The 27,168-nt window shown below is 33.9% G+C and overlaps 1 protein-coding gene across 3 annotated transcripts in view; it reads left to right on the top strand.

Moving 5' to 3' along the window:
- The window catches only part of LOC114332298 (high affinity cAMP-specific and IBMX-insensitive 3',5'-cyclic phosphodiesterase 8), a 1,526,162-nt gene that overhangs the window by 532,173 nt on the left and 966,821 nt on the right, over positions 1-27,168 (top strand). The window contains exon 2 of one of the 3 annotated variants that reach the window (XM_050658209.1): positions 7,737-7,949. The exons of the other annotated variants lie outside the window; for them this stretch is intronic. Coding sequence (XP_050514166.1) covers positions 7,871-7,949 — 79 coding nt within the window. The 5' untranslated portion in view covers positions 7,737-7,870. The remainder of the gene's footprint in view (positions 1-7,736; positions 7,950-27,168) is intronic. 3 annotated transcript variants of the gene reach the window in all.

Genomic DNA, 27,168 nt, shown 5'->3' with positions numbered 1-27,168 from the left:
TATTATAGTACGAATACGTGTGCCAAATATCTCGAAAAAATATTCAAAATTACAGCCGAAATCTTGGAACGCGTTTTCGCTACCTGTTGATCGCTACTGTTTGCTCTTAATTAAAAATCATGTACTTGCAAAATAGCCCCAGAACCAAACAATAGTTATACAGTGAGGACGTTTGAGTTGGAATAAATTCATTTTCTCGAGAATGGGCGACTCTGGAGATAAATCCCGAAACAGGTCGATTTTTATTTTTAGATTATAATTTTTTGGCATACATATAATACTAGTGACGTCATCCATCTGGGCATGATGACGTAATCCATATTTCGAAAAAAAGTTGTTTTGAATTAAATTAATTGAGACAAAAAGAAGAACGTATGTAGTTGATCTAATGCAAAATACATTATTTTACTACTGTCAGTAAACAGAAAAATGTTAATTTGAAAAATAAACATTGCTTTTCGCTTAAATTAAATGTCCTAACTGCTAAGAGGCAGGTGGGTGGCAGCTTTAATATTGAATTTAAGCGAAAAACAATATCTATTTATCAAATAAACATTTTTTTTTATTTTTTTTTGCACAACAGTGAAATGTATTTTTTTTAATGTTGTAATATTTACAATCTGTCCTCAACTAAGAACAATAGGTAAATTATTTGACAAAAATTGAAAATTTGACCTGTAGAGGGAGATCCAGTGATCACCCTCTTTACATAAATTGAATTAAAACAAATTAAAATAAGTTTAGTTATCACAGATTATTCGAATCTTCTTGCTAGGTCCACTACTTTGAATCTATTCAGGCGTCGTACATCATTGTGGTCATCAGTGAGGTTGCTGGCTAACTCGTTTGGATGAGATTCTAGTCTCTTGGAATATTTTTTGTAATATTCCGTTATTACAGTTTTTATGGATGGCACATTGAGGTCTTGCTCTATCACATAGTTTGGCACGTACCAAGGGGCATTCAGCATTGTTCTAAGGACTTTGTTCTGGAATCTCTGCAATATTTCTAGGTTAGTTTGACTGGCTGTCCCCCAAAGTTGGATACCATAGGTCCACACTGGTTTTAATATAGTTTTATATATCAGCAGTTTGTTTTCAAGTGATAGTTGAGATTTACGACCGATGATCCAGTACATTTCTCGAAATTTTATTCCTAGTTGTTATTAATAAAAATTGTAAAATACATTATTTTACTACTGTCAGTAAACAGAAAAATGTTAATTTGAAAAATAAACATTGCTTTTCGCTTAAATTAAATGTCCTAACTGCTAAGAGGCAGGTGGGTGGCAGCTTTAATATTGAATTTAAGCGAAAAACAATATCTATTTATCAAATAAACATTTTTTTTTATTTTTTTTTGCACAACAGTGAAATGTATTTTTTTTAATGTTGTAATATTTACAATCTGTCCTCAACTAAGAACAATAGGTAAATTATTTGACAAAAATTGAAAATTTGACCTGTAGAGGGAGATCCAGTGATCACCCTCTTTACATAAATTGAATTAAAACAAATTAAAATAAGTTTAGTTATCACAGATTATTCGAATCTTCTTGCTAGGTCCACTACTTTGAATCTATTCAGGCGTCGTACATCATTGTGGTCATCAGTGAGGTTGCTGGCTAACTCGTTTGGATGAGATTCTAGTCTCTTGGAATATTTTTTGTAATATTCCGTTATTACAGTTTTTATGGATGGCACATTGAGGTCTTGCTCTATCACATAGTTTGGCACGTACCAAGGGGCATTCAGCATTGTTCTAAGGACTTTGTTCTGGAATCTCTGCAATATTTCTAGGTTAGTTTGACTGGCTGTCCCCCAAAGTTGGATACCATAGGTCCACACTGGTTTTAATATAGTTGTATATATCAGCAGTTTGTTTTCAAGTGATAGTTGAGATTTACGACCGATGATCCAGTACATTTCTCGAAATTTTATTCCTAGTTGTTTTCTTTTTGTAAAAATGTGTTTTTGCCAAGTTAATCTCCTATCAAGATGGATTCCTAGGTACTTAACAGTATCGGTTTGTGGGAGTTGTGTTTCATTTAGTGTTACAGATGGACATGTTTGTCTTCTCATGGTGAAGGTTACATGGATGGATTTACTCTCATTCGCCTTTATCTTCAATTTTTTAAGCCATATTTGTATATTATTAAGGTCTTTCTGAAGGGTTCTGGATGCTGTATTTGGATCATGGTGACAGGCTAGTACAGTAGTGTCATCAGCAAAAGTTGCACACGTTGTTTTGTTACTTGTGGTACAGTATAAAGAGGGACAGTAGAACCACTCTCCGAAAAATTGGAAGTAAAATCTTTAGTCGCGCATGGCGACCGCGCAATGTTCTTATTCGCTTTTGCCCCACTCTCGCATTGCTAGTCGCATAGAAACGTACGGATTTTAACGGGGAAAACCCGCATCCACCACTGGTGAATTACCAATTGCGTACTGCCGGTATTACTTCTTGAGATCAAAGCGCCGACGGAGAAGTGGTTTTACTGTGGAACCTTTATATACTGTGCTTGTGGGTAGGTCAGCAGTGTAGAGCAAGTACAATATCGGTCCCAAGACACTTCCTTGTGGTACTCCGGCTTTTATTGGTCTTAGGCTTGTGTATTCATTATCCTGCTTGACTAGGAAATGTCGGTTGGAAATATAGCTTTTTAGGATTTGATAAAAAGGATGAGGAAGGATTTTCTTTAGTTTAAAGAGCATACCAGCATGCCATACCTTGTCGAAGACCTGGCTAATGTCCAGGAATGCAGCAGAACAATACCTTTTATTTTCTAGATCACTTCTGATGTGTTTTACCAGTCTATGTACCTGTTCTATCGTTCCGTGTTGTGTTCTGAACCCAAATTGGTGTTGGGGAATTAGTTTTCTTTCTTCTATAACTGGGAATAATTATTTAAGGAGAAGTTTTTCCAAAATTTTTTATAGAACAGGTAGCAGGCTTATTGGTCTGTATGAAGTCACCTGAGTTTTATTTTTCCCTGGCTTAGGTATGAGAATAATTTGAGCAACTTTCCATTGTTCTGGGTAGTAACCTAGCCTAAATATTGCATTAAATACTTGCGTTATCATTTTCAGACCTTTGCATGTCAATTGCTGCAGTACTTTCCCGTTGATCAGGTCATACCCTGGAGATTTTTTGGACTTATTTCATGCTGGATCATATTTCTAACTTCTTTAGTGGTGATATTTTGTATAGGTAAGTCCATCTGGTAGGGCGATTCCAGGAAGTCATTTATTTCTTCCTCTGTGTCACCATCTTCCATGGGATGTGGCTGGAATACATTAGTGAGGTGATTTGCGAATGCTTCGGCTTTTTCCTTATTATTTCTACACCAGTTTCCCTCTTGGTTTCGTATTGGTGGTATTTGTTGTTTCGGGTGTTTGATTTTTCTCGTGGCCTTCCAAAGGGAATATTCACTATCTGCGTTTGCTGATAAACCTGTAAGATATTCTTGTATTTTTTTATTTTTGATATTATACAATTGTAGTTTAATTTCCTTGGTGATTTTATTTAATTTCGTCTTGTTCTCAGGTGTTCTTTTTCTTCGCCACTCCTCCTTTATTTTTCTCTTTCTAGCAATCGTTTCCTTTATTACAGTTGGGCAATTCTCTTTAAATTCTGTTTGGTAGCAGTCAGGGGTAGCATACCAAGCAGCTTCTTGTATAGATTTCTGAAGATTTTCTACTGCTGCGTAGATGTCACTTTCTGTTTTCAATGGTATGTTTATGTCAATTAGTTCATCTAGTTTAGTCTTGAAATTGCTCCAGTCTGTTTTGTTACTGTATAGTGATGGTTGTTTAGTACTGTTTGTTATTTGTGCATACCATGTCGCGATTACGCTAGAGTGGTCAGGGGGGTAGATCGTAACAAGATTCTACTTTTGCCAATTTAACATTAATTCCTTTAACAATGTAGAAGTCGAGTAGATCAGGTATTTTTGCATTGTCGGTAGGCCAGTAAGTTGGTTCCCTTGTGGTGAGGTAATTTGCATTGGTCGCATTTATAGCTTTAAGAAATTCTCTGCCTTTTGTGGTAATAATTCTGGATCCCCAGGTAGTATGCTTAGAATTAAAATCTCCTCCTGCTATAAATCTATTTCCTAATGTTTTAAAGAAATTTTCAAACTGTTCCGTTTTGTTATTGTGCTTTGGTGGACAGTATATAGCTGATACTGTTAGTGGGCCTAGTTGATCTTCCACAACAATGCTGGTGGCCTGTAGATAGTCGCATTCATGTTTTTTTATTTCGTAGTGCTTTAGTTTATTACTAACTATTATTGCAGTGCCTCCATGTGCTTTTTCGTTGGGATGTTGCGTATGATAAGTTGTAAATCGTGGAATATTAATGTGGTTTTTGGATGTAAAATGAGTTTTTGTAATCAGCATTATGTCAATTTTTTGTGTGTTAATAAATAATTTTAATTCTTCTACATGTTGACTTAAGCCATTGGCGTTCCATAATACTAGCTTTAGTAACTGAGTCATTTCTGGTTGAGAATCATGGTCAGGAGGTTGAGCATAGTGCTCATTTGTTCCGTCAGTTTTTTTAACATGTCTTTCAGTTCTGACATGTCTGTGTGGTTATTAGTTTGATTTGGTATATGTTGTGTAGTAGTTTGGTTGGAGGCTTGCTGGTTAACTGCTTGCGTTGCTTGTGCGTATGTTATTCCAGGTTGCACGTAGTTGACTGTTGTAGTTCTATCTTGGTTTGTCCTCGCGTTATGTCGTCTCAAGTTAGGGAATTTAAGTTTTTGTAATTGTGAACTTCACACCCTCTATAATTTGCGGGGTGATTTTCACCACAGTTAGCACATTTAACATTACTGTCTCTGGTTTTCCTTGGACATTCTTTAGTGTAATGAGGTTCTGCGTATTTGACACAGCACGGTTGTTTATTGCAGAAGTTTTTTGTGTGGTTGTATTTTTGACATCTACTATATTGCGGAATTATTCTTTTGACATGCGGTGCTTCGAATTCTACTATGGAATGCATTACTTGTTTAATGTTATAGATGTCCTTGTTATTATCTTTTGTTTCTAGATCAATGTAGAACATAGGCAGCGATTTTTTTGTTTGGTTATGTAGTATATTCCATATATTTATAACATTATGGTTTTTGGTTTTAAGATCTTCTTTTATCTCTTCTACATTTGTCGTGGGGTGCATGCCTTTAAGAACCACTCGGTAGTGTCTTTCACTTTTAGGTTTATAAGTGTGGAAGTCCGTGTTTTTTGTTTTTAGAGCATTTATTATGGCGGTGTATGCTTTGTCTGATTTTGGTTGAATTTTTATTTGTTCGCTGTTAATAGCTTTAGTGATAAAATCATTTTTTGCTACTTGTTGCAATAGATCGATAAGAGGCTTGCAGATCTGCACGCTTGATACAAATATTGGAGGTGGTTTTGGTTTTGCATCTGTATTTTTAACTGTGTCCTCCAAATTGTCAAAATGTATTTCAAATTAAATAAATTATATACATTTTTCTTTTTGTCTCTATTAATTTAATTAAAAAAAATTTTTGGCACCATGTATAAATAAATATGTTAATGTTTATATTAGTGAATGTAACACTGAATAACCTTTCGAATGAGCTATCACACAACCCCTATTTTCATTTAAAAAATCTTCGATTACGTCACCACGCTCAGATGGATGAAGTCACTAGTATGATGTACATGATAAAAATTATAATTTAAAAATAAAAATCGACCTGTTTCGGGATTTATTTCCAGAGTCGCCCATTCTCGAGAAAATGAATTTATTCCAACCCAAACGTCCTCACTGTATGTAGAATTCAATTTACATTCTTAAATCGTAAAATTGTAGAGGCTTAAAGCCGACTTTAGCGGATACCTTCCAGGAATGTTACGAAACATGTTCGGGATACCTACCCGAAGTCTTAGACAACCATCTTGTTCAACTAACATCTGCCAATTTAAGCCTTTACAATTTTACGATTTAAGAATGTAAACTGAATTCTACATGTTTGGTTCTGGGGCCATTTTGCAAGTACATGAGTTCACTGGTGATGGACTGATCTCCGAGTGAAGTCCGACTGAAGTCCGAAAACTTTCGTCCTGAACAAATTTATATAATCGGAAAAAAAATCATTTTAAGACGGCTGATTCTTTCATATATTGTTCCCTATGCTTCCTCGAACACCGTACCGGACATCTGGCTACTGATACAGTTTGCGTTCATTACTGCGCAGCACACTTGTACAGGTAAACATATCGAATTTAAAATTATTGTAAGACGAAAATTTTTTTTTCATTACTTTTTAAACATTATTAGATATATGAACTGTAATTGCCAGATATTTCTGTGGTTGAAAAAGTAATGACAGAAAAATTTTTCGTCCAAAAATAATTTAAATTCAATATACAGGGTGATTGATGAGTGTTATAAAGCTCAGTAGATCCGCTATAATAATAGATAGCAATAAAAGTTAATTATAAAAGTTGTTGCCAACTTTCAGCTTCACATTACGAAATTAGTTAGATTGTTACATTGTTCGATAACATAGTGGCAGACCAAACTTTTGTGTTTTTTAAATGGAACACCCTATATTTTATTTTATACTCGAAATCCTCTTAACTTCCCCATCACAAAAATATAAAGGTTTGTTATGTTATATGGAGCTTTTACAAAGTTATAACCAATTTTTTATTTAAATCGTAACAAGTTCAGCTCCCTGTATAAATAAAAAAAGCACAACAGCGATGGTTTATTGGTGCCATATTTGTTTGTTGATTGTGAAAATTTGTAAGAATTGTTGATATTGCTAATTTTTCTTATATCGAATACAGGGTGAGTCAAAACGCAAGTACATTATTTTCTCAGAAATTTTAAAAAGAACACCCTGTATTTTATATTACTATCGAAAAATATCATTACCCTACTTTAATTTTTGAATAATGTTCCCTATGCCTAAATTTGTCAATTTTCGAGATATTTTCATTTTCAGGGCACGTTATTTATTAGGGTGTTCTATTTAAACTTACTGTGAAAATAATGTACATGCGTTTTGACTCACCCTGTATTCGATATAAAGAAAATTAGCAATATCAACCATTTTTATAAATTTTGACAATCAACAAAAAAAAATGGCACCAATAAACCATTGCTGTTGTGCTTATTTTTATTTATACAGGGAGCTGAACTTATTACGATTTTCATAGAACATTGCTTATAACTTTGTAAATACCCTGTATAACATAACAAATCTTTATATTTTTGTGATGGGAAAGTTAAGAAGATTTTGAATATAAAATAAAATATGGGGTGTTCCATTTAAAGAAACAAAAGTTTGGTCTGCCACTATGTTATCGAACATCTTGTAACATTCTAACTAATTTTGTAATGTAAAGCGCAAAGTTAGCTAAAATTTTTGTTATTAACTTTTATTGCTGTCTATTACTGTAGCGGATCTACTAAGCTTTTTCACACTAATCAATCACCCTGATTTTGTGTTTACTTGTACAGGTGTGCTGCGCAGTAATGAACGCAACTTGTATCAGCAGCCAGATGGCCGGTACGGTGTTCGAGGAAGCATAGGGAACAATATATGAAATAATCAGCCGTCTTAAAATGATTTCTCGAAAACGTTGCTAGCTCTTAGACCAATTTGGATGTTTAAGATTTTTAATACGTTATACCTACTACTAAGGAGTTTTTTACTTCGATGTTAGATTTTTTTAAAAATATTATTTTATTTTCAGTGGAAAAACCTATCTAAAATACTGTGATATTAAAAATTCTAACTGACTGTAAATAAATATGTTTATAAAATTTAAGTGGTGCAAACTGATGTGATCAGTGATCAGTATTTGTGGATTACGTTAAAAAATGAAAGATGATTATACAAACTAAAACGACTGAGGATATGGAATCTCTCATTGATGATACTGTTATTGAAGAGGAGCCAGAAGATGGTGAGTAACTGATAGTTATATTACTCACTTTCATTTTTTTTATAGTAAATCTTTCGTCATTGAAAAAGACGTTGACCTTTAAGTTGTAAATGTCCACTTTAGGTAAATTTGTTCATTCTGTTTATGTAAGTACTGGAATCAAAATAATTATTCTGTCCCAGACCATTATTTTACCATAATATATGTGTGTGCAGACTTTCAGGGCATGCTCTATGTACATTTCTTGATCGTCTCCATCTTATCTGCAAATCTGCAAATCCGGATTCATCGGTAAATAAAACTAGCCTACTAAGTTTTATCCTAGTCTTGATATTATAGATACCACTTTTGTGTTGTAGCGTTCTCTTTTACTATAAATATGGACATCATGTAGACTAAGGACACATTTTTAACACGCATTAACACGTGTCATAGAAATTTCTATTAGGTTATGTTAAATAGATCTATACATATTATTGTGATGTGTCGTCAGAGATCGACAACACGATTTAACACGTCTTAACGCATGTGTTCAATTTTTAACGTGGTCAGAATTTCTTCAGAGCGGTACAGGGTGTTAAATTATAAAGACGAGGTTACATTCACCAGGCCGCGCCGCCGCCAGTTTGTTTACGTATTTATTAAGTATATTTTCGTACTTCCGGGCCTAAAGTGACAACTTCACTCCCTTGTGACAGGTACTAAAGTGTCACATTTAATCCCTCCGGGATTAAATATTGACGAAACTCCCGGAACGATTAAATCACAAACAAACGAATTTAAGGGATATTTTATTGAAAAATATAATTAATTAGAATGGTAATTAACGTTAATATTCAAATTAATATTGTGACAGTTCGTCATATTGACCAGTCTTTCCTGGGTTAATGCAGCAGGTAACTGACGAGTAACAGATAGGTCCTTTTCATATTGAACTGGTGTTTGTTTCGAAGATCCTGCGGAAACAGGAAGCGAGAATGAGGACTGTGGCATAACTATAGTGGACGAATCGGCGACTTGACCAAATATTTTATCTGAAATTTTTTGTTTATTTTTAATAGACGATTCAATATATCCCTCGGCCACGTTGGAGGATTTCCATCCTCCATGTCTCTTCAGCACGTCTATTGTTGCTCCCGAATCAGCTAACAAAGACGCAGATGTGCGTCTAAAACAATGTCCCGTATAAGACGTCGCATTTTCTAATTTCAAGAAAGCTGCTATTTGCCGTGGAATTGTACCAAACATGTTTTTTCCTACTACTCGCGTAGTACATTCTTTGTTGATGTATTGAACAAAAAATTTTGAATGAGTTGTCCCTGTCTTTCGCAATGCCACATATTTCCGAAATATCGCCACAAAACTGATGGCACTGTTTTCTGAATTTTTGATCACAAAATTTCGGTCAATTTTATTTTTGGTGTTTCTAATCGCAATTAGGAAGGAATCGCCCAAATCTCTCACATCGTCGATTTCTAAATCAACCAACTCTTTTCCACGACAAGCTCCCGCAACGCCCAAAATAAGTGCAACCTACAAAAAAATTGATTTCTTAAAATTTCTGAATATAAACAAATTTCCAAATTTACCTTAAGCATTAAATATTTATCATCCGGAGCCTCCCGTAAGAACTGATCTACCTGCTCAGACGTGAGAATTCTTGACTTCTTTGGCTTAAATCCCTCATTTCTTCTCTTCAAAAAAGCTAATAATTTTGGAAATTTACTTATATCAATATCTTCTCTAATGTTAATAACCGATTTCAGCATTGAGTAATGTGCCCAGAGAGTTGAGGCACAAACCGCTTTTGATTTATCATCGAAGTAGACTAACAGCGCATTTTCAGTAGGTTGTCTCACATTTTTTAAGCGGCACCACTTTTTAAAAGCATCGTACTGCTGCTCGTATAGTTTTCTAGATTTCGGTGGTAACAATTCTTCACCTACTTCGGCTGCTCTTTTATCAATATCAGATACACCTTCTTCACTCATGATACCAATAATTATCAATAACAATGTTTCTTTACAATGACACTAGTAATGACAATGTTTCTAAATTATAACTGTCACAACGCAATGTTACTATGGTAACTTATTTTAAAGACAGTTTATTAAATGAGTTGAAGAGAGAAAAAACTGATTGAAATTATTGAAATAATTAATAAAATCATACCGGAAGTACGAAAAGTATCGTATATACCTTGCGACTGAAGTACATTTAATCCTTCAGGTAAATTATGGCCCTCCCTGCGGTCGGGCCATAAACTTTACCTTCAGGATTAAATGTACTACTTCAGTCCCGCGGTATATAATGTACTATTATACGTTTAACTATGGGAGAACAGCAGAATAAGTACGAAAGTATGATTTTTTGTACAATTTACAAAGTAAGGACTGCCGAGACTAAAGAAAACCAAAAACAATGTCGCAGTAACCAGGGCCGTAACTACGGTGTTAGGGGCCCTGGGGCAAACGTGATCTGGGGGCCCCCTACCGGGGGTATCGGGGTTTAGCCCCCAGAGGAAGGGTAAACCCTCAATCTTTCATCTGCAATCATCTGGAAAACGTTTTACGAAGTTGATTGCTTTGTTTTGAAGGTCTTGTTCGTTGGCATTTAAAGTAAATAAAATCAGGTTGAACAATTCGGTACGTATCTTACACTGCTTTCATTCCTTGAAAGCGAGTGTCTAGCTGATGGCATCATAATGTGTCGATCATTGAGTAAAACACGGTTACTCTAAAGCATGATTTGGGATCTTCAAGTCTTTTATCTTCGCACAGTTCATCGAAATATTTTTTCATCTTCTGCATTCTTTTTGGAGCGAACCCTAATGGTATTCCCCAACGTTGACACATATTTGAAGCCACTTCAAAGAAAGTTTCAAATTGTTCTCTCATTTCAGATAGTTTTAAGAGGCTCTCTTTAAGTAAATAGTTCAGTGAAATAATGAAAAAAAATATCGTGTTGGTGACACATCCCCCTCCAGGCTGAAACCAAATTTTTCGAGTAGTATGGTTATCTATAATAATAACCTATATGTTTCCTGCAGCCGATTTTGATGATATACATAGTTATAAACAAATGAAGATCAAAAAACGGTAAATTTTCTCTTTTTTCGTCTATTACTAAAAAATTGGGCATTTTAAACAAATTTGAGAGTAATAAACTCATAAACCGTATAAAAAACTTCAATATGGCGTTCGCTGAATATGTCTATCCTTATTGGTTACTTAGAAAATTGCCAAATAAATCATAAATTTTGAGTTTTTATAAATATTCATAACTTATGTAAAAATTAACTTAGAACCTTCTTATTACACGGAATGCTGAGACTTATGGTGCTTAAATTAGACCCTAAATTTCAAAGCAATTGGTCAAATAGTTTAAAAGTTATTTAATTTGTTTATCCAAAATTAATTTTTTTTGCAACACTGTAAGTCAGAAAATGATGAAGTGACAGTAATATTTTGGATAGTTTATAAAAGAAGAAAATTTACAGTATTAATTTAATTTAAAAAAAATGACAAAAAATAATTATAAATATTGCAAAATAATTTTGCAAAAACATGTGAATTAAAAAAATGGGGGGGCTAACTTTGTCCCTAAATCTCCTAGAACAGTTGTTTTTCTTTCTAAATGTGTATAAAAATTCAGTCTTTCTAAATATGAAAAAATAATTTTTCTACGGGTAACGGTTAAAAAGTTATTCTAATTGTTTATAAGTAAGCAAAAAATCGACATGTTCTTGCAAAATAATTTTACAGTGTTTAAAATTATTTTTTGTCATTTATTTTTAATTAAGGTAATAGTATAAATGTTCTTCTTTCATAAACTGTCCGAAGTATTATTGTAACCTCATAATTTTCTGACTTATAGTGTTGCAAAAAAAATTAATTTGGGAAAAACAAATTAAATAACTTTTAAACTATTTGACCAATTGCTTTGAAATTTAAAATATAATTTAAGTACAAGAAGCCTCGGCATTCCGTGTAATAAGAAGATTCTAAGTTAATTTTTACCTAAGTTATGAATATTTATAAAAACTCAATATTTATGATTTATTTTGCAATTTTCTAAGCAACCAATAAGGATGGACATATTCAGCGAATGCTATATTGAAGTTTTTTATACGATTTATGAGTTTCTTACTTTCAAATTTGTTTAAAGTGCTTAACTTTTTGGTAATAGACGAAGAAAGCGATAATTTACCGTTTTTCGATCTTCATTTGTTTATAACTATGTATATCATCAAAATCGGCTGCAGGAAACATATAGGTTAATAATATAGATGTCCATACTACTCAAAAAATTTGGTTTCGGCCTGGAGGGGGAAGTGTCACGAGAAAAACCTTATTTCTCTGGACTAAAACTGTAAGCTGTTAAAAGGTCCAAAGATTTTGCTTGCAGTGTTTTCGAGACTATGTTGAGGATTTCAAGGATTTTATTTTGCACAACTAATGAAAAAACAAATTTGAATGGTTCTATTTTCTATTTTTCAGTTGTGCTGCTTCGTCTCTTTCAGGTATTTTGTTACTTGTCAGAACTAGACTTGAAAGGCACTTCAAAACATCGCAATGTCTGTATTTCAATGTATTGACTGCATCAAATCTTCAGCCCAGCGTGTTGAATTGAGAGGTTTTAAAGTCACTTTCGAGGAACATCTTTCAGATTGGTATGAGGACTTCAGTGCCTCCCAACGAAAGGTTTGAAGAAAGATAAGAAAGAAAGATATGAAGGTTTATTTAGAGAAAATGCAGTAAGAGGTAAACTAGATTGCTGAGAAGATACAGGAAATTGAAAAAGTGGAAGAAAATTCTAGAATGCGTTAAAACTCGATATGGAAAAAGTGGAAGCAAAATTGAAGAAGATAGGATAATGTCAAAAAGGAGGAGACTGTCAGAAAGTAATTGTATACAGCTCTAATGAGAGCAGAACTCAATTTGGCAGAGATTTAATTTAGAAAACGATATCCGACACCTTTCATTAAAATCTTAAAAAACAAATTCCAACATATACTGAACTTCAAAGACTGCAAAGAAATTATAATAAGCCATCTAAAATACGGAGCTGCTTTGTGGTTTGAAAGCACAGAAAATAAGATGACTTTATGAAGAGATTTTGAGACAAAATTTTTTATAATGGTGCAGGTGAAACATGTTAAAATCGATCTTTGAAGTTGTTAGAATTAATATGCCGTGTGCCTATTTATTACAATCGGACAACTCGAAGTAGAACTTGACTGAAAGTACTTAAAAAGTTTATTTGACCTCGTTACAATCTATGCAAGGCCAACCAAACGGGGGCCCTCTTGGCCGGGGGCCCCGGGGCGCTACCCCGGTTGCCCCAATGGTAGTTACGGCCCTGGCAGTAACATATACCATTTTCTTTTCTTCATAGTGTCTTTGTCTTGTTTTATTCATCCTTTTTGTAGTTATAGTGTGGTCTTAAATCTAAATATAAAATTACACTTACTTTTTTAAGGGTTCACAGATTGATGTGACAAAAGGTTTTCAGATTTCACCCAACAAATCACTCTTTATACGCAAAATGTCTGTTGAAATAACTTTACTGATGCCTTTAACAATTTGTTTGGTTTTATGCTTGCCTCGCTATCTGGTAAACGTTTGTGGTAATTTAATAAGTGCGCGAATTTTTAAGTTTATTAAGAAGGTCCACGGATATGACAAATATTTTGTGAGAAAGTTTAAATTTATATAAATTAGTAGCTGATCCAACTAAATTTACATCTCAGGATGTCTAATTCTAATCTAATTTACATCTTAGCATAAGAGCTATGAGACATTTTTGAGTAGGTATTTTAGGCAACCTGAAAATTTTTCAGGTGACTCTTCCATGATAGCCTAATATAAAAATGACGGTCTGGCTGAAGGGTAGCGGTTATTTTCCCCAAAAATCCCCCCAAAGTTAAAAATAGGGTAAAAATTGAACAAAAAATATCATTGACGTGACTTTAAAGTGAATTTAAATATTCAGATGTAAAGAAAATAATCAGGCCAGGCGATTTGAGGGCGATTTTAACTGTGAAAGATACTTGCATGGGCGCCCCAGGATTATTTTCAGGGGGTGCATCTGAGCTTCAGAAGATTTCATCTGAATATGTAAATACTATTGACGAGTATAAAATATACAACCATACATGCATAGCTATGTACATTTCTTCCGGACAGGGAGGTGCAATTGTTATTTTCACAGGGTATTTTTTAATATTAACAATAAATATTCTAAAAAACACAGGTTTTTTTGGTGAAATTTTCCAACTGCCATGTGATCAAACAAATTACGCGTGCATATAGGGCTTTTCATTCACAGTGATTTGTTTCGAGCTTCTGTTAGATTTCGTATAATCCGTGTATAATGTTAATATACACAGATTATACAACATACGACAGAAGCTCGAAACAAATGACAATCGATGAAAAGCCCTATAAATGAAAAGCGCTATAGGTAAGCAGCAATGTGAGAAAGAGCGTATACCGATAGCTGTTTGCGTCCTCTGTTGTAGCTGAGCGAGTCCGTTCGCTCGAGAAAAATCACCCATGATACCCATGTTAGATACCCATGTTTTTGTGCCTCGAAACGTTAGAGTAATTATTATATATTATATTTTTTTAAGTAACTTTTTCTTAATTAAAGAAAATAATACGTACTATACAATAGATTTTGCAAATATGATAGAAAAGACAAATTAATTATTATAAATATATACGTAGAAAAGTATAAAACTATAAACTAAATTAATTCGGTGTCCGAATCTTGTACTTCTTCTTCAAACTTCTCATCTGAGCTTAAATATTCATTCTCTTCTTCTTCGTCAGACTCCCCTCGAGACTCAGATTCCTCTGCTACATGATCTGTAAATAGTTGTAATATGTATTTAGAATTAATTAAACATTAATTAGTGATTAATTAATTGAGTTGCTACGTATTCTTACTTATATAACCAATACTTAATACTTTTCCTTCTAACCAATCACATCACGTTTTTCATTTCTTAGTACATATATGACCAAAGTAGCTCATTTTTCTTTCCTTCATAGTGTTGAGTATTTCTTTTGCCTTTTTCATCTTTCTTAATGTTTCCGTGTTTGTTACGTGTTGTGTCCATAATATTTTGTTCATTATTCAATAGCACCACATCTCAACCATGGCAAGTCTTTCTTCAGATGCGCCCGTGATTGTCCAGGCTTCGACTCCGTATAAAAGGACAGAGAATACGTAGCAACTCAATTAATTAATCACTAATTAATTTTTAATTAGTTTTAAATACATATTACAACTATTTACAGATCATGTAGAAGAGGAATCTGAGTCTCGAGGGGAGTCTGACTAAGAAGAAGAGAATGAATATTTAAGCTCAGATGAGGAGTTTAAAGAAGAAGTACAAGATTCGGACACAGAATTAATTTAGGTTATAGTTTTATACGTTTCTACCTATATATTTATAATAATAAATTTGTCTTTTTCTATCATATTTGCAAAATCTATTGTATAGTACGTATTATTTTCCTTTAATTAAGAAAAAGTTACTTAAAAAACTATAATCTATAATAATTACTCTGATGTTTCGAGGCACAACAACATGAGTAGCGCCAGGTCGCGTGTTTTTTCTCGAGCGAACGGACTCGCTCAGCTACAACAGAGGAAGCACACAGCTATCGGTATACGCTCTTTTTCACACTGCTGCTTACCTATAGCGCTTTTCATGCACGCGTAATTTGTTTGATCACCTGGCAGTTGGAAAATTTTATCAAAAAGCCTGTCTTTTTTAGAATATTTATTTTTAATATTAAAAAATACCCTGTCAAAATAGAAATTGCACCTCCCTGTCCGGAAGGAATGTACATAGCTATGCATGTATAGTTGTATATTTTATACTCGTTAATAGTATGTACATATTCAGATGAAATCTTCTGAAGTTCAGATGCATCCCCTAAAAATAATCCTGGGGCGCCCATACAAGCATCTTGCAGAGTTAAAATCTCTCGCAAATCGCCTGACCTGTTTATTTTCTTTATAGTTGAATATTTAAATTTACTTTAAAGTAACGTCAACGATATTTTTTGTAATAACAATTCTTACCCTTTTTTAAATTTGGGGGGGACTTTTGGGGAAAATAATCGCTACCCTCCAGCCAGACCGGCATTTTTGTATTAGGCTATCATGGAAGAGTCACCTGAAAAATTTTCAGGTTGCCTAAAATACCTACTCAAAAATGTCTCACAGCTCTTGGACCATCTAGTTTTACATCTAGGACAGAAAATAGAACATAAAAACGAATCGTTTTTTACAATTCATTTCGTTATTTCTAGTATATTGTTCAAAAACAGACTTTCACTACTATTCACTACAGATGTGACTGTCCACGGACGTGATAACTCACGTTCCGTGAACAAGATAGACTCTCCCGGTGCCTAAAATGATTAGCAAAATTTACCTATCCCGACTGTTAGGGCCAGTTGCTCGACCGCTAATCAAAAATGGAATCCACTGATCATTATCAAATATTTAATTACAATTATATTTGATTAAGCGTACTTCTGACAGATGTCACATTTTGAGGTTATGTGGACTGATTTATTTTATTATTTTAGTTTTAATTTAAAATAAACTATAATTAAACCCTTTCTGATGTTAACTTTTTGTTTTTACTTACAAATCAATAATAATAATAAGCAATTTTTAATAATATAAGAGCTGCGGCTACATTTTAATTACTGCTTTACCTACAATCAATGAATGATTAGTGTTTTACATTAATTTTCTTTGTCTCAATTTGATTCCCATCAAGAAAATTGATTACAATAAACTGATTGATTATAATCAACTTCTTGATTAGCGTTCGAACAACCGGCCCTAAGGGCCGGTTGTTCGAACGCTAATCAACAATGATCACTATCAAATATTTAATTACTGTCACCAAAACTGTCAATGTCAACTTTTATTGGGTTGCTGAAAACATAATTGATTAAAATTATGAGATTAGTTAATCAATTAACATAACAATTATTAACATAATTGATTAAGTAATTTCATATTATGCTTTCAGCAACCCAAACAAAGTTGACAATGACAGTTGGTGACAGTAATTAAATGTTTGATAATGATCATTGTTGATTAGCTTTCGAACAACCGGCCCTAAGTCTATTAATTTTAATTTTAATTTTTAAAATATTTTAAAAATCGATTTTCAGAGTGGAAGTCCCATTAAGACCTAATATAGAAGTATAAAGTTAATAAAAGTAACTTCATGTTATTCAAGAATTTGTGTACGTCGCCGTCAGTTAGAATTTAGCAATGGTGTTCTAGCCAAATCCTTCACAGAGAAGTAAATCATTGAGGCTCAAGCTGCAAAATCACTTAATATTAAAACCGGAAGTTTCGCAGAGTTTTAGAACACATGGCATTAAACTTGCAATAAATCTGTTAGAGGTGGCACCAATCCTAGAATATCCGACAGTAAATTCAGTGAATAATGGACGACAAAAAATAAAAGTTTAATACGATAAAGAGCAAAATTTATCTCAACTCTGTGGTGAAAAATTGTTAACGTACATTTGTTATATTATACAGTATGATGCAAAATTATGGAACAAATTCAATATTTCAGAAACAGACGACTTTTTAAAAAACTCTTAAATTAGGTCGATTTTAGTTTTTAAATGGCTATGAATTACTATATATTCGTACATTACCTATGTCATGGGGAGGTCATGAGATATGTCTTTTGAAAGGTCTCCTATAATTGCCTTTGCAACGATGTATTATTCGAATATTTATTTCTAAAGGGTTAACCAAAATTATGTACTTTATTAAGTAAAATGGAATTACAGTAAATAATCATTCACTAAACTAAATTACGTTAGAAGAGAATGTACTACTATAAAAGTGAACTGCACATTCAAATACTATATGCCAAACTGAATATTGCCCACAAGTACAACCGACCAGTAGTACAGGAGAAGGCAGAGGATGAAGCAGTAAATAATGAAAATAATGTTAATTGCTGAATGTACCCATGAGACTGTATAATCCAGCTTCCACACTCAAACCTGTCAAAAATTAGCTAAGTTGTTAGTTAGGCGATAAAAATATAGTGGACATAGAGTGTGAATATGGGAACTAGACTACTCAAAGCTAGGACAAAAATAATCCCCGGACAAATAATCCCGGACAAAAAATCCCCACAAAAAAAGAATGTGTGTGTACTTTGTACGCACGTAAGAAGTTATACTTCTGTTATATGATCTCAACAAATTCAATATAACAGTTTATTTATATTTTATTTAAATATTAAACTAATTTTAATACTTACTACTTTCCAAAAATTTTTATTAAACAATACGAAAAATTAAAAAAATAAAAGAATAAAACACACGCCAACACATTTAAAAATGAAACCAAAGAAATTATTTCTGAACAATTGTTGAGAAAATTTTAACTAAATACGTATTTTATGACAAAAAAAAAATATAATAAATATACTTACAATTATAAAATGTATAAAAAAATAAAAATTTGCATTGGCAATTGAACCTGCGTCTATCACGTTTAGATTATTTTGAACTCCCCCCACGCAGAATTTAACTACCGAGACATGTGAATGAAGTGGAAAGCTATACCTAGCAACTAAACGTTTTAAAATTGTTTTGACAGTTGCTTATTCTGTTAGTTTAATCAAATAAGTTTGATTCTTGTGTAATTAAAATACGACAAAATATAGACTAAAAACAAATTATCCCTGGACCAAAAATCCCCGGACAAAAGATCCCCGGACAAAAAATCCCTGGATAAATAATCCCCGGACAAAAAATCCCCACAAAAAATCCCGGACGAGTAATCCTCACAAATTTTTTTGGTCAAAAAATATCCCCACAAAAAATCCCGGACAAAAAATTCCCACGAAATATTTGCTGCCAAATAGTTCTCTAAAAGTTTTCTCGAAATTTTACCAAATTTTTAATTCCAATTCCATGCTGAAAACTTCAAATTTTACATGACAAAAGAGTGTGAGTTTTTTCAAAAATCGTGGAAGAAATGGGGAATGAGCTACAACCCCGTAACGGCTCCACGAGCGACAAATTGACGCTAGAAGTAGCAGTAAAATTACGGCGGCAACATAGCTGTAAAAACATGGCTCTATGAGTGCGACAATTTACAGCGTGCATAGCGCCGCGTTTAAAGATCCTATTTCTATCACAATTGCAAAGGTACGTGTTAATTTTAAAACAAAAGGGATTTTTTGAAGTGACCATCTCTATATAAAATTTAGGTATAGACTGGCAGATTTACCCTTATATTCATTTTATGATTGTAAGTATATTTATTATATTTTTTTTGTCATAAAATACGTATTTAGTTAAAATTTTCTCAACAATTGTTCAGAAATAATTTCTTTGGTTTCATTTTTCAATGTGTTTGCGTGTGTTTTATTTTTTAATTTTTTTAATTTTTCGTAATATTTTAATAAAAAATTTTGGAAAGTAGTAAGTATTAAAATTAGTTTAATATTTAAATAAAATATAAATAAACTGTTATATTGAATTCGTTGAAATCATGAAATAGAAGTATGACTTCTTACGTGCGTACAAAGTACACACACATTCTTTTTTTGTGGGGATTTTTTGTCCGGGGATAATTTGTCAGGGGGTTTTTTGTCCAGGGATTTTTTGTCCAGGATTATTTGTCCGGGGATTATTTGTCCGGACCTCGACTAGAACAACCCACTGTATTTGTCGTTAAACTAACAACTCAACTTATTTTTCGCAAGTTTGAGTATGGAAGCTGAATTATGCAGTCTACAACCAGCAATTAACATATTTTCATTTTTTTACCCAGATATTTTTCTTTTGTGGCTCAGCTAGCATCCAGTTTATCGAACACTGATGATGATTTTTTATAAAAATCGAAAACGTTTTGTTGTGATGTAGCCCTTTTAAGGGATTTTTAATAAAAATTTTTATACCTTTTACAAAGGATTTCTTTCCAATTTTGTGATTGATGGTATACAGCCAACTACAGGAAAACCTTTTCTTTTCCTTGTGGATATTTTCATTATTTCTTAGTTTATCCCCCGGCTTCTCCTACACTACTGGTCGGTTGTACTTATGATCAATATTCAGTATGGCATAGGGCAGGGGTGGCCAAACTGCGGCTCGCGAGCCACATGCGGCTCTTGAAGAATTGCTTGTGGCTCTCGATAAATGTACCCGAGATCCTTATTTTCAATTTTGTGTTATTATTTAAAAAAAATTATTATCGTTCCATATGTGTTTCAGAATGTCTTTTAAATTACTGACAACAAATATGAAAGACCAAATGCAACTTTGTAACAAATTACATTTCCATCCAAGCTAAGAGTGATATAACAAATCGAAAACTGCGCGAAAGAATATTAAGAGTGACGCGACATAAAAGTCAGTAATCAACCCACTCTAGACCGATTTGTATATTTAGTCATTTTACTCGACTTAAAAAAATTTGTTACAATATTAAACTAGAAAAATTTAACGAGTAAATAAAAAAGCTAGAAAGAATATTGACCGAAGTCCAAAATTTATTTCAAGACTTAAAATATTTTAAATCGTCTCTTAATTTTTTTCTGAATTCATTTGAAATATATCTTCTTCTTAACGTGCCCTATCAAGTCCCCTTGACGTTGGCGATTAACATGGCGAAACTGTCTCTGTCTCGAGCTATTCTAAATAGGTGTTCTGCTTTCTTTATTCCTGTCCACTCCCGGATATTCTTCAACCAAGAGGCCTGCTTTCTACCAATTCCTCTGCGTCCTTCGATTTTACCCATCATAATAAGTTGAAGAATATTATACCGGTCTCCCCTTACTACGTGTCCAAAATAGGCCATCTTTCTATATTTGATGTTATCAAGCAGCTCGCGGGTAGCATTTGCTCTCTTAAGGACTGCCACATTTGTCAGCATAGCCGTCCATGGTATTTTCAGAATACGTCTGTGCAGCCACATTTCAAAGGCCTTCAAACGGTTAATGGTGGATATTTTTAATGTCCATGCTTCGACACCATACAAGAGGACTGACCAAATGTAGCATTTAATCATGCGCTTTCGAAGTTGAAGTTGCAAGGTATCATTACAGAAGAATGACCTCATTTTTAAAAATGTGGTGCGGGCTATCTCGATTCTACATTTTATCTCTTTATCTGGATCTAGTTGTTCAGTAATATGGCAACCAAGATATTTAGAACTGGGTACTCTTTGAATTATATGACCATCAACATATAAACGTGAATCTTGATGGGCCAAACGGCTAAATACCATGTATTTTGTTTTTGAACAGTTTATATTTAGGCCAAACTCTCTTCCCACTGTGTCAATGGCATTTAAAAGGTGTTGTAATCCATTCATATCATCACTTAAAATAACTGTATCGTCTGCATATCTGATTGTGTTTATCAGAATTCCATTAACCTTCACACCCCATTCCAAATTATGCAGCGCTTCCTTAAATATTCTATCTGAATACAAATTGAACAACAGTGGGGACAGTATACAACCCTGTCTGACACCTCTTTGTATTTTGCATATTTCTGTTGATTTTCCATTTATGCAAGCTGTCGCTGTTTGACGCCAGTATAATTTTTCTATGATTCGCACATCTTGACTAGCAACTCCTTTATCCTTTAATATTTTAATTAATTTGTGATGTACTCGATCAAAGGCCTTCTCATAGTCAATAAATACAGCAAAGACGTCTTTCCTTTGATCTCGGCATTTCTGCAATAACACATTTAGTGCAAAGAGTGCGTCCCGGGTTCCCAGTCCATTTCTGAAGCCAAATTGTGTTTCATCCTGGTCTTCTTCACATTTATCTCTGATTCTACTGTGGATGATGCGTAGAAAGATTTTCAAGGTGTAGCTCATAAGGCTTATCATTCTATAGTCGCTACAGTTTTTCGGACGTTGTTTTTTTGGTAGGGTTATGAATTCGGACTTTAACCAATCTTCAGGGATATCACCAGTCGAATAAACATCATTTAAAAGTTTGACTAGTATTCCAATGTTTTCCTCATTTATGAGCTTTAACATTTCTGTAGGTATGTTGTCGGGACCAACGGCTTTCTTGTTTTTTGCCAATTTTATAGCATGTTGTATTTCTGATTTTAGTATTTCTGGTCCTTCACCTTCATCTAAAGTGTCCAGTTCTTCGGGTCTATCATCATTATACAGTTCATTTATATAATTATACCAGGTAGTTCGAATTTCGTGTTCATCTATTATCATTTTTCCCGACGAATCGGTTATAGTATGTGGAGTTTTCTTATAATAAAGACCAGCTACTTCTCTAACTTTTTTAAACATATTAAACGTATCATGTTTTTCATTCAACTTTTCTAATTCCTTGCATTTATCCTCCATCCATTTTTCTTTAGCTACCTTTATTTTTTGTTTAATTAGTTTCTGTTTTTCTTTGTATTCTGTTTTGTTATATTTCAGTTTTCTTCTCTGCTCCATCAATTCCAGGATTTCATCAGTCATCCATTGTTGTTTTTTGTGCCTCTGCATCGTTGTTGTTGTTGTTGTTGTTGTTGTTGAAATATATACATACTTAATTTTTGTATGTATTACTAATATATGACCCAAACAACATCAGGGCCTCGATTTTTGACCCTTCGCTTCGTTATCGAACGTATTCGCTTCGTATCTGTTTAGTATACGAAGCGAATACGTTCGACAACGAAGCAAAGAGTCAAAAATCGAGGCCCTGGTGAATTAAAATTAATAGAGACGCAAGAAGATCAAGCTCGAAAATAAAACTATAAGTCGACGCCGATTACCGAATTTGGGAAATTTGTACCAAAATCCAAGTACATACTCTAAATTAAAAAAGGATGCTTGTCGAATTATTTCCATATTAGAAACAACGTACTTGTATGTGCCATTTAATTCCATTTTAAAATTCGTGAAATCCTAACACATATCAGTATTAACTAACCAGCATCTGAAAGAATTACTGAGAAGTGCTACCACAAATTATTCACCAAATTTTAAAGAACTATCAAAAGAAGGAAAACAAATGTTGAACAGAGAAAGAAACGAAAACATTAGAAACATGCTAAGACAGGGGCCAACAGAGAAAAAAAATTGAAAAAAGAAACCTGAATTGGTTTGGACATAGAACTGGAATGAACGAGAACAGACTAGTAAAGAAGGTGGCAGATGCCAAGAGACAGGGGAAAAGAAGAAGGAGCAGACCTAGAAAGGGGTGGATGGAACAAATCCAGGAAATCGGAGCCAAGAGACGCAACACAGCGCAACAGGTGAAGGAAATGGGAAGAAGGCCGGAATGAGTGGAAGAAATGGGTAAAAGATGGATAAGTGATAGATGATAGCAAAGTTCGACTCTCTTATTGGACATAAGGACAACGAGAAGAAGAATAAAGAAAACAAAAATGTAATTAAGTTTAAATATTTGGTAATTTTATTTCTGTTTTCAATAAATAAAAGTTCTGTTAAAAAACATTGTACATACCTTCTTTACATACTTTTTAAATACGTTTTTAATTGCGGCTCGCGAAAAATTTTAACTTACGAAAAGTGGCTCTGGCTATCAAGGAGCTTGGCCACCCCTGGCATAGGGTATTTGAATGTGCAGTATACTTTTGTGGTAACTGTATGTAATTTTAGAAAAATTCATCATTTTGAACATCATCATCATTCTCTATCTTGGGTCATATCAACATCAATCCCCTTTTCTTCTTCATGTACCATGTCCTTTCAGAACGTTGGTTACCATCATAGCTATCTTAATTTTATTCACTGCCACCCTAAATAGCATGCTTGTATCAACACCATACAGATCTCGCAAGTTCTTCAGCCATGAGGTTTTTCTTCGTCCTGGACTGCGTTTGCCTGCTATTTTTCCTTGCATGATATTTTGTAGCAACCTTTATTTGGGACCTCTCATTACATGTCCGAAGTACTCCAGCTTTCTCTGCTTGATGCTTTTTATGATCTCAGTAGTCTTGCTGAGACGTTCTAGTATTGTGGAGTTTCGAATCTTCTCCACCCAGGAAACTTTTAAAATTCTTCTATAGCACCACATTTCTAAAGCCTCAAGGCGATTTAGATCGATTTTATTCACAGTCCAGGACTCGACACCATAAAGTAAGACCGAGAACACGTAGCAGCGAAGTAGGCGGATCTTCAATGCCAATTTTAGGTCTCTGTTACATAACACCTTGGACATCCTTCTAAAAGAATCTCTAGCCTGCTCTATCCTAGATCTAATTTCGCTGTGACTTTCTGCGTTAAAATTTAATTGCTGTCCAAGGTAAACGATTTTATCAACTTGCTCAAGTTTGGTATTATTTACATATATAGACGGTTTTATATGCTGTTGTTTACTTATTACGAGTATTTTGGTTTTCTGTATGTTCAGATCCAGACCTGCCTCCCTACAACTCTCAACGACACTATCAAATAGTGTTTGTAGATCTTCTTGACTAGAAGCTAGGAGTACTGTATCGTCCGCATATCGCAAATTATTGATGATTTCACCGTTCACAAGTATTCCTTCTTGTTTTTTAGAAAGTGCTTTTATGAAAATTCTTTCGGAGTAAACGTTGAAAAGCAGGGGTGACAAGAGGCATCCCTGCCGTACTCCTCTTTTAATATTAAGAGCCTGTGATTCCACACCATCTAATAAAACTGATGTTGTTTGATTCCAATATAAATTTGCAATTATTCGAAAATCTCTGCCGTCCAAACCAATGTTTTTTAGAGCTTCGATCAATATAGAGTGCTTAACACAACCAAATGCCTTTTAGAAGTCAATAAAACGACAGTATATGTCTACAGATATATCTCGACATCTTTGAGCAAGTACGTTCATTCCAAACAGTGCCTCTCTCGTTCCAAATCCGTTAAGGAAACCAAACCGTGTGTCATCCAGGTATTCCTCGCATTTATTGTAGATACGACCATGTATTACCTTCAGAAAAATATTCAATAAGTGGTTTAACAAACTGATGGTTCTATAATCAGCACAGGTTTTTGCTGTTGTCTTCTTAGGTAGAGCTATAAACAGTGAATTGGACCAACCATTAGGTAGTTGTCCGCTGGTATAAATGGTACTGAAAAACGAAGTTATAGCCTCTAAAACATTGCTATCATTTATAAGCTTGTATATTTCAGTTGGAATTTCATCAGGACCAGTCGCTCTGCCATCTTTTGATGATTGTATGGCTTTTATAACCTCAGAGCGTGTTATTAGGGGTCCGTCGCAGTTAGTAATATCGGGAGGTGAACTACTCCTATCGTCTTCGAATAGGTTCGTGACGTAATTTTCCCATTCTTTAAGTTTTTCCTATATTTCAAATATTACTTTACCATGTTCATCCTGTAGCAATGCAGTTTGTTTCTTATTGAAGATACCAGCCGCTTCTTTCACTTTTTTATACATGTTAAACGTGTTGTATCTGTTTTCAAGTTCTTCAATGTCATGACACTGTTTGGCTAGCAATCCCCTTTACCAACATAAATATCCTGCCTAAGCGTCTCCTCCAGGTCTTCTTTGGTCTTCCTCTCCTACTTCTTCCAGGAACTCGCAGTTCAGCAATTCTTCCAATTGGGTGATTAACGTCTCGACGTTGAACATGACCAAACCATCTTAACCTATGCTCCCTCATTTTGGCATCAAGTGGTATCACCCCTAGACTTCCTCCCTCTAATATACTAATTGCTAATTTTATCCTGTTTTCTTACTCCACTTAACCATGTAAGCATTCTAATTTCTGACACATGCATTCGTTGTTCTTCTTTCTTTTTTACTACCCAACATTCAGTTCCGTACATCATAGACAGTCTTATGGCTGTTTTATAGAAGTTCAGCTTCAGCTTTAATTGAATTTTTTTGTCACACAACACACCACTCACTTCCTTCCATTTCATCCATCCAACCTTAATTATATTATTTGCATATCCATTTATTTTCCATTAATTAGTACTTAAAATTCTCATTTTTACAGTCATTTCAACATCCAAAGAAATCAGTTTATTTGTGGTAACTCCAACCTTAAACGAACATTTCAAATACTCTGTCTTTGTCCTACTAATTTTTAAACCTTTTTTCCTCAAAAGCTTGTTTTCACTGTTCTAGGTTTTGCTCTAAATCGCCTTCACTATTTCCCACCAACACCACATCATCGCATACAAGTACCAGGGAATATTACTCAGTTACTAGGTTTTTCTGTTATCTGGTCCAAAAGTAATGAGAATAAATATGGTCTACGCACCGAGCCTTGGTGCAATCCTAATTTCAGATGAAACTTATCAGTCTCTCCCATACCTGTCCTAATACTAGTCGTTACTCCCTCATACATATCTCTCACAATCTTTACATATTCACCGGGAACTCCTTTCTTACTGAGTGCCCACTTCAGAATCTCTCGAGGAACTCTATTATATGCTTTCTCAAGATCAGTGAATATCATATATGAAAATTTTGTTTATTTATGTCCGTATTTTTCTATCAACTGCCTTAATAATGAAAATTGCATTTGTGATTGATCTGTCCTGAATAAAGCCAAATTGATTATCGCGTATTTTGGTTCCTTCACGTATCCGTCTATCAATTACTGTCTCTCATATTTGCATAGTGTGACTAAGTATGGCCTGTAGTTTAAGAATTGTTGTTTATCTCCCTTGTTTTTGTAAACAGGTACTAATATACAGCTTCCCAATTAGTCTGGTATTTATCCAACTTCCATTATTCTATAAATAAACCTGTTAGTCAACTTACTCTTGTCTCTCCTAATGCTCTCCACACTTCCCCAGGAATATCATCTGGTCCAACTACTTCTCCTTTCTTTATTTTTGAACCACTTCCTTATTTCTTATTTTGGTGATCATTGCTGTTAGTCTCCGTTAAATAGCTCGACTTGTTTTCTGTCCAAGTATTCATTTAATATACTTTCAAAGTACTTCTTCCATGCCTTTTTGACATTATTTCCTTAAATAAGTCATCATTTTGAACATTTCCATTAAATTCTAAGGAACAGGAACCACTCTATCTCCTGGAATTGTCCATAATGTAGCTCCCAAATATTATTTTAAAGTGTTTGTTCTTTGTCTAGTGTCTGTTATTTTTATAATGCTTAAGTAAATGTCTACGACACTCCGGGATGTGTTGGATAGCCTTCTTTTTTGATGACGTTATAATTTTTTGTTATACATCAGCTTAGAGCTC

Source organism: Diabrotica virgifera, chromosome 8 (genome assembly GCF_917563875.1).
Source record: "Diabrotica virgifera virgifera chromosome 8, PGI_DIABVI_V3a".
In the NCBI taxonomy this organism is placed as follows: domain Eukaryota; kingdom Metazoa; phylum Arthropoda; class Insecta; order Coleoptera; family Chrysomelidae; genus Diabrotica; species Diabrotica virgifera.
Note: the sequence above shows the minus strand (reverse complement) of the source record. Positions and strands in the feature narration are given on the sequence as shown.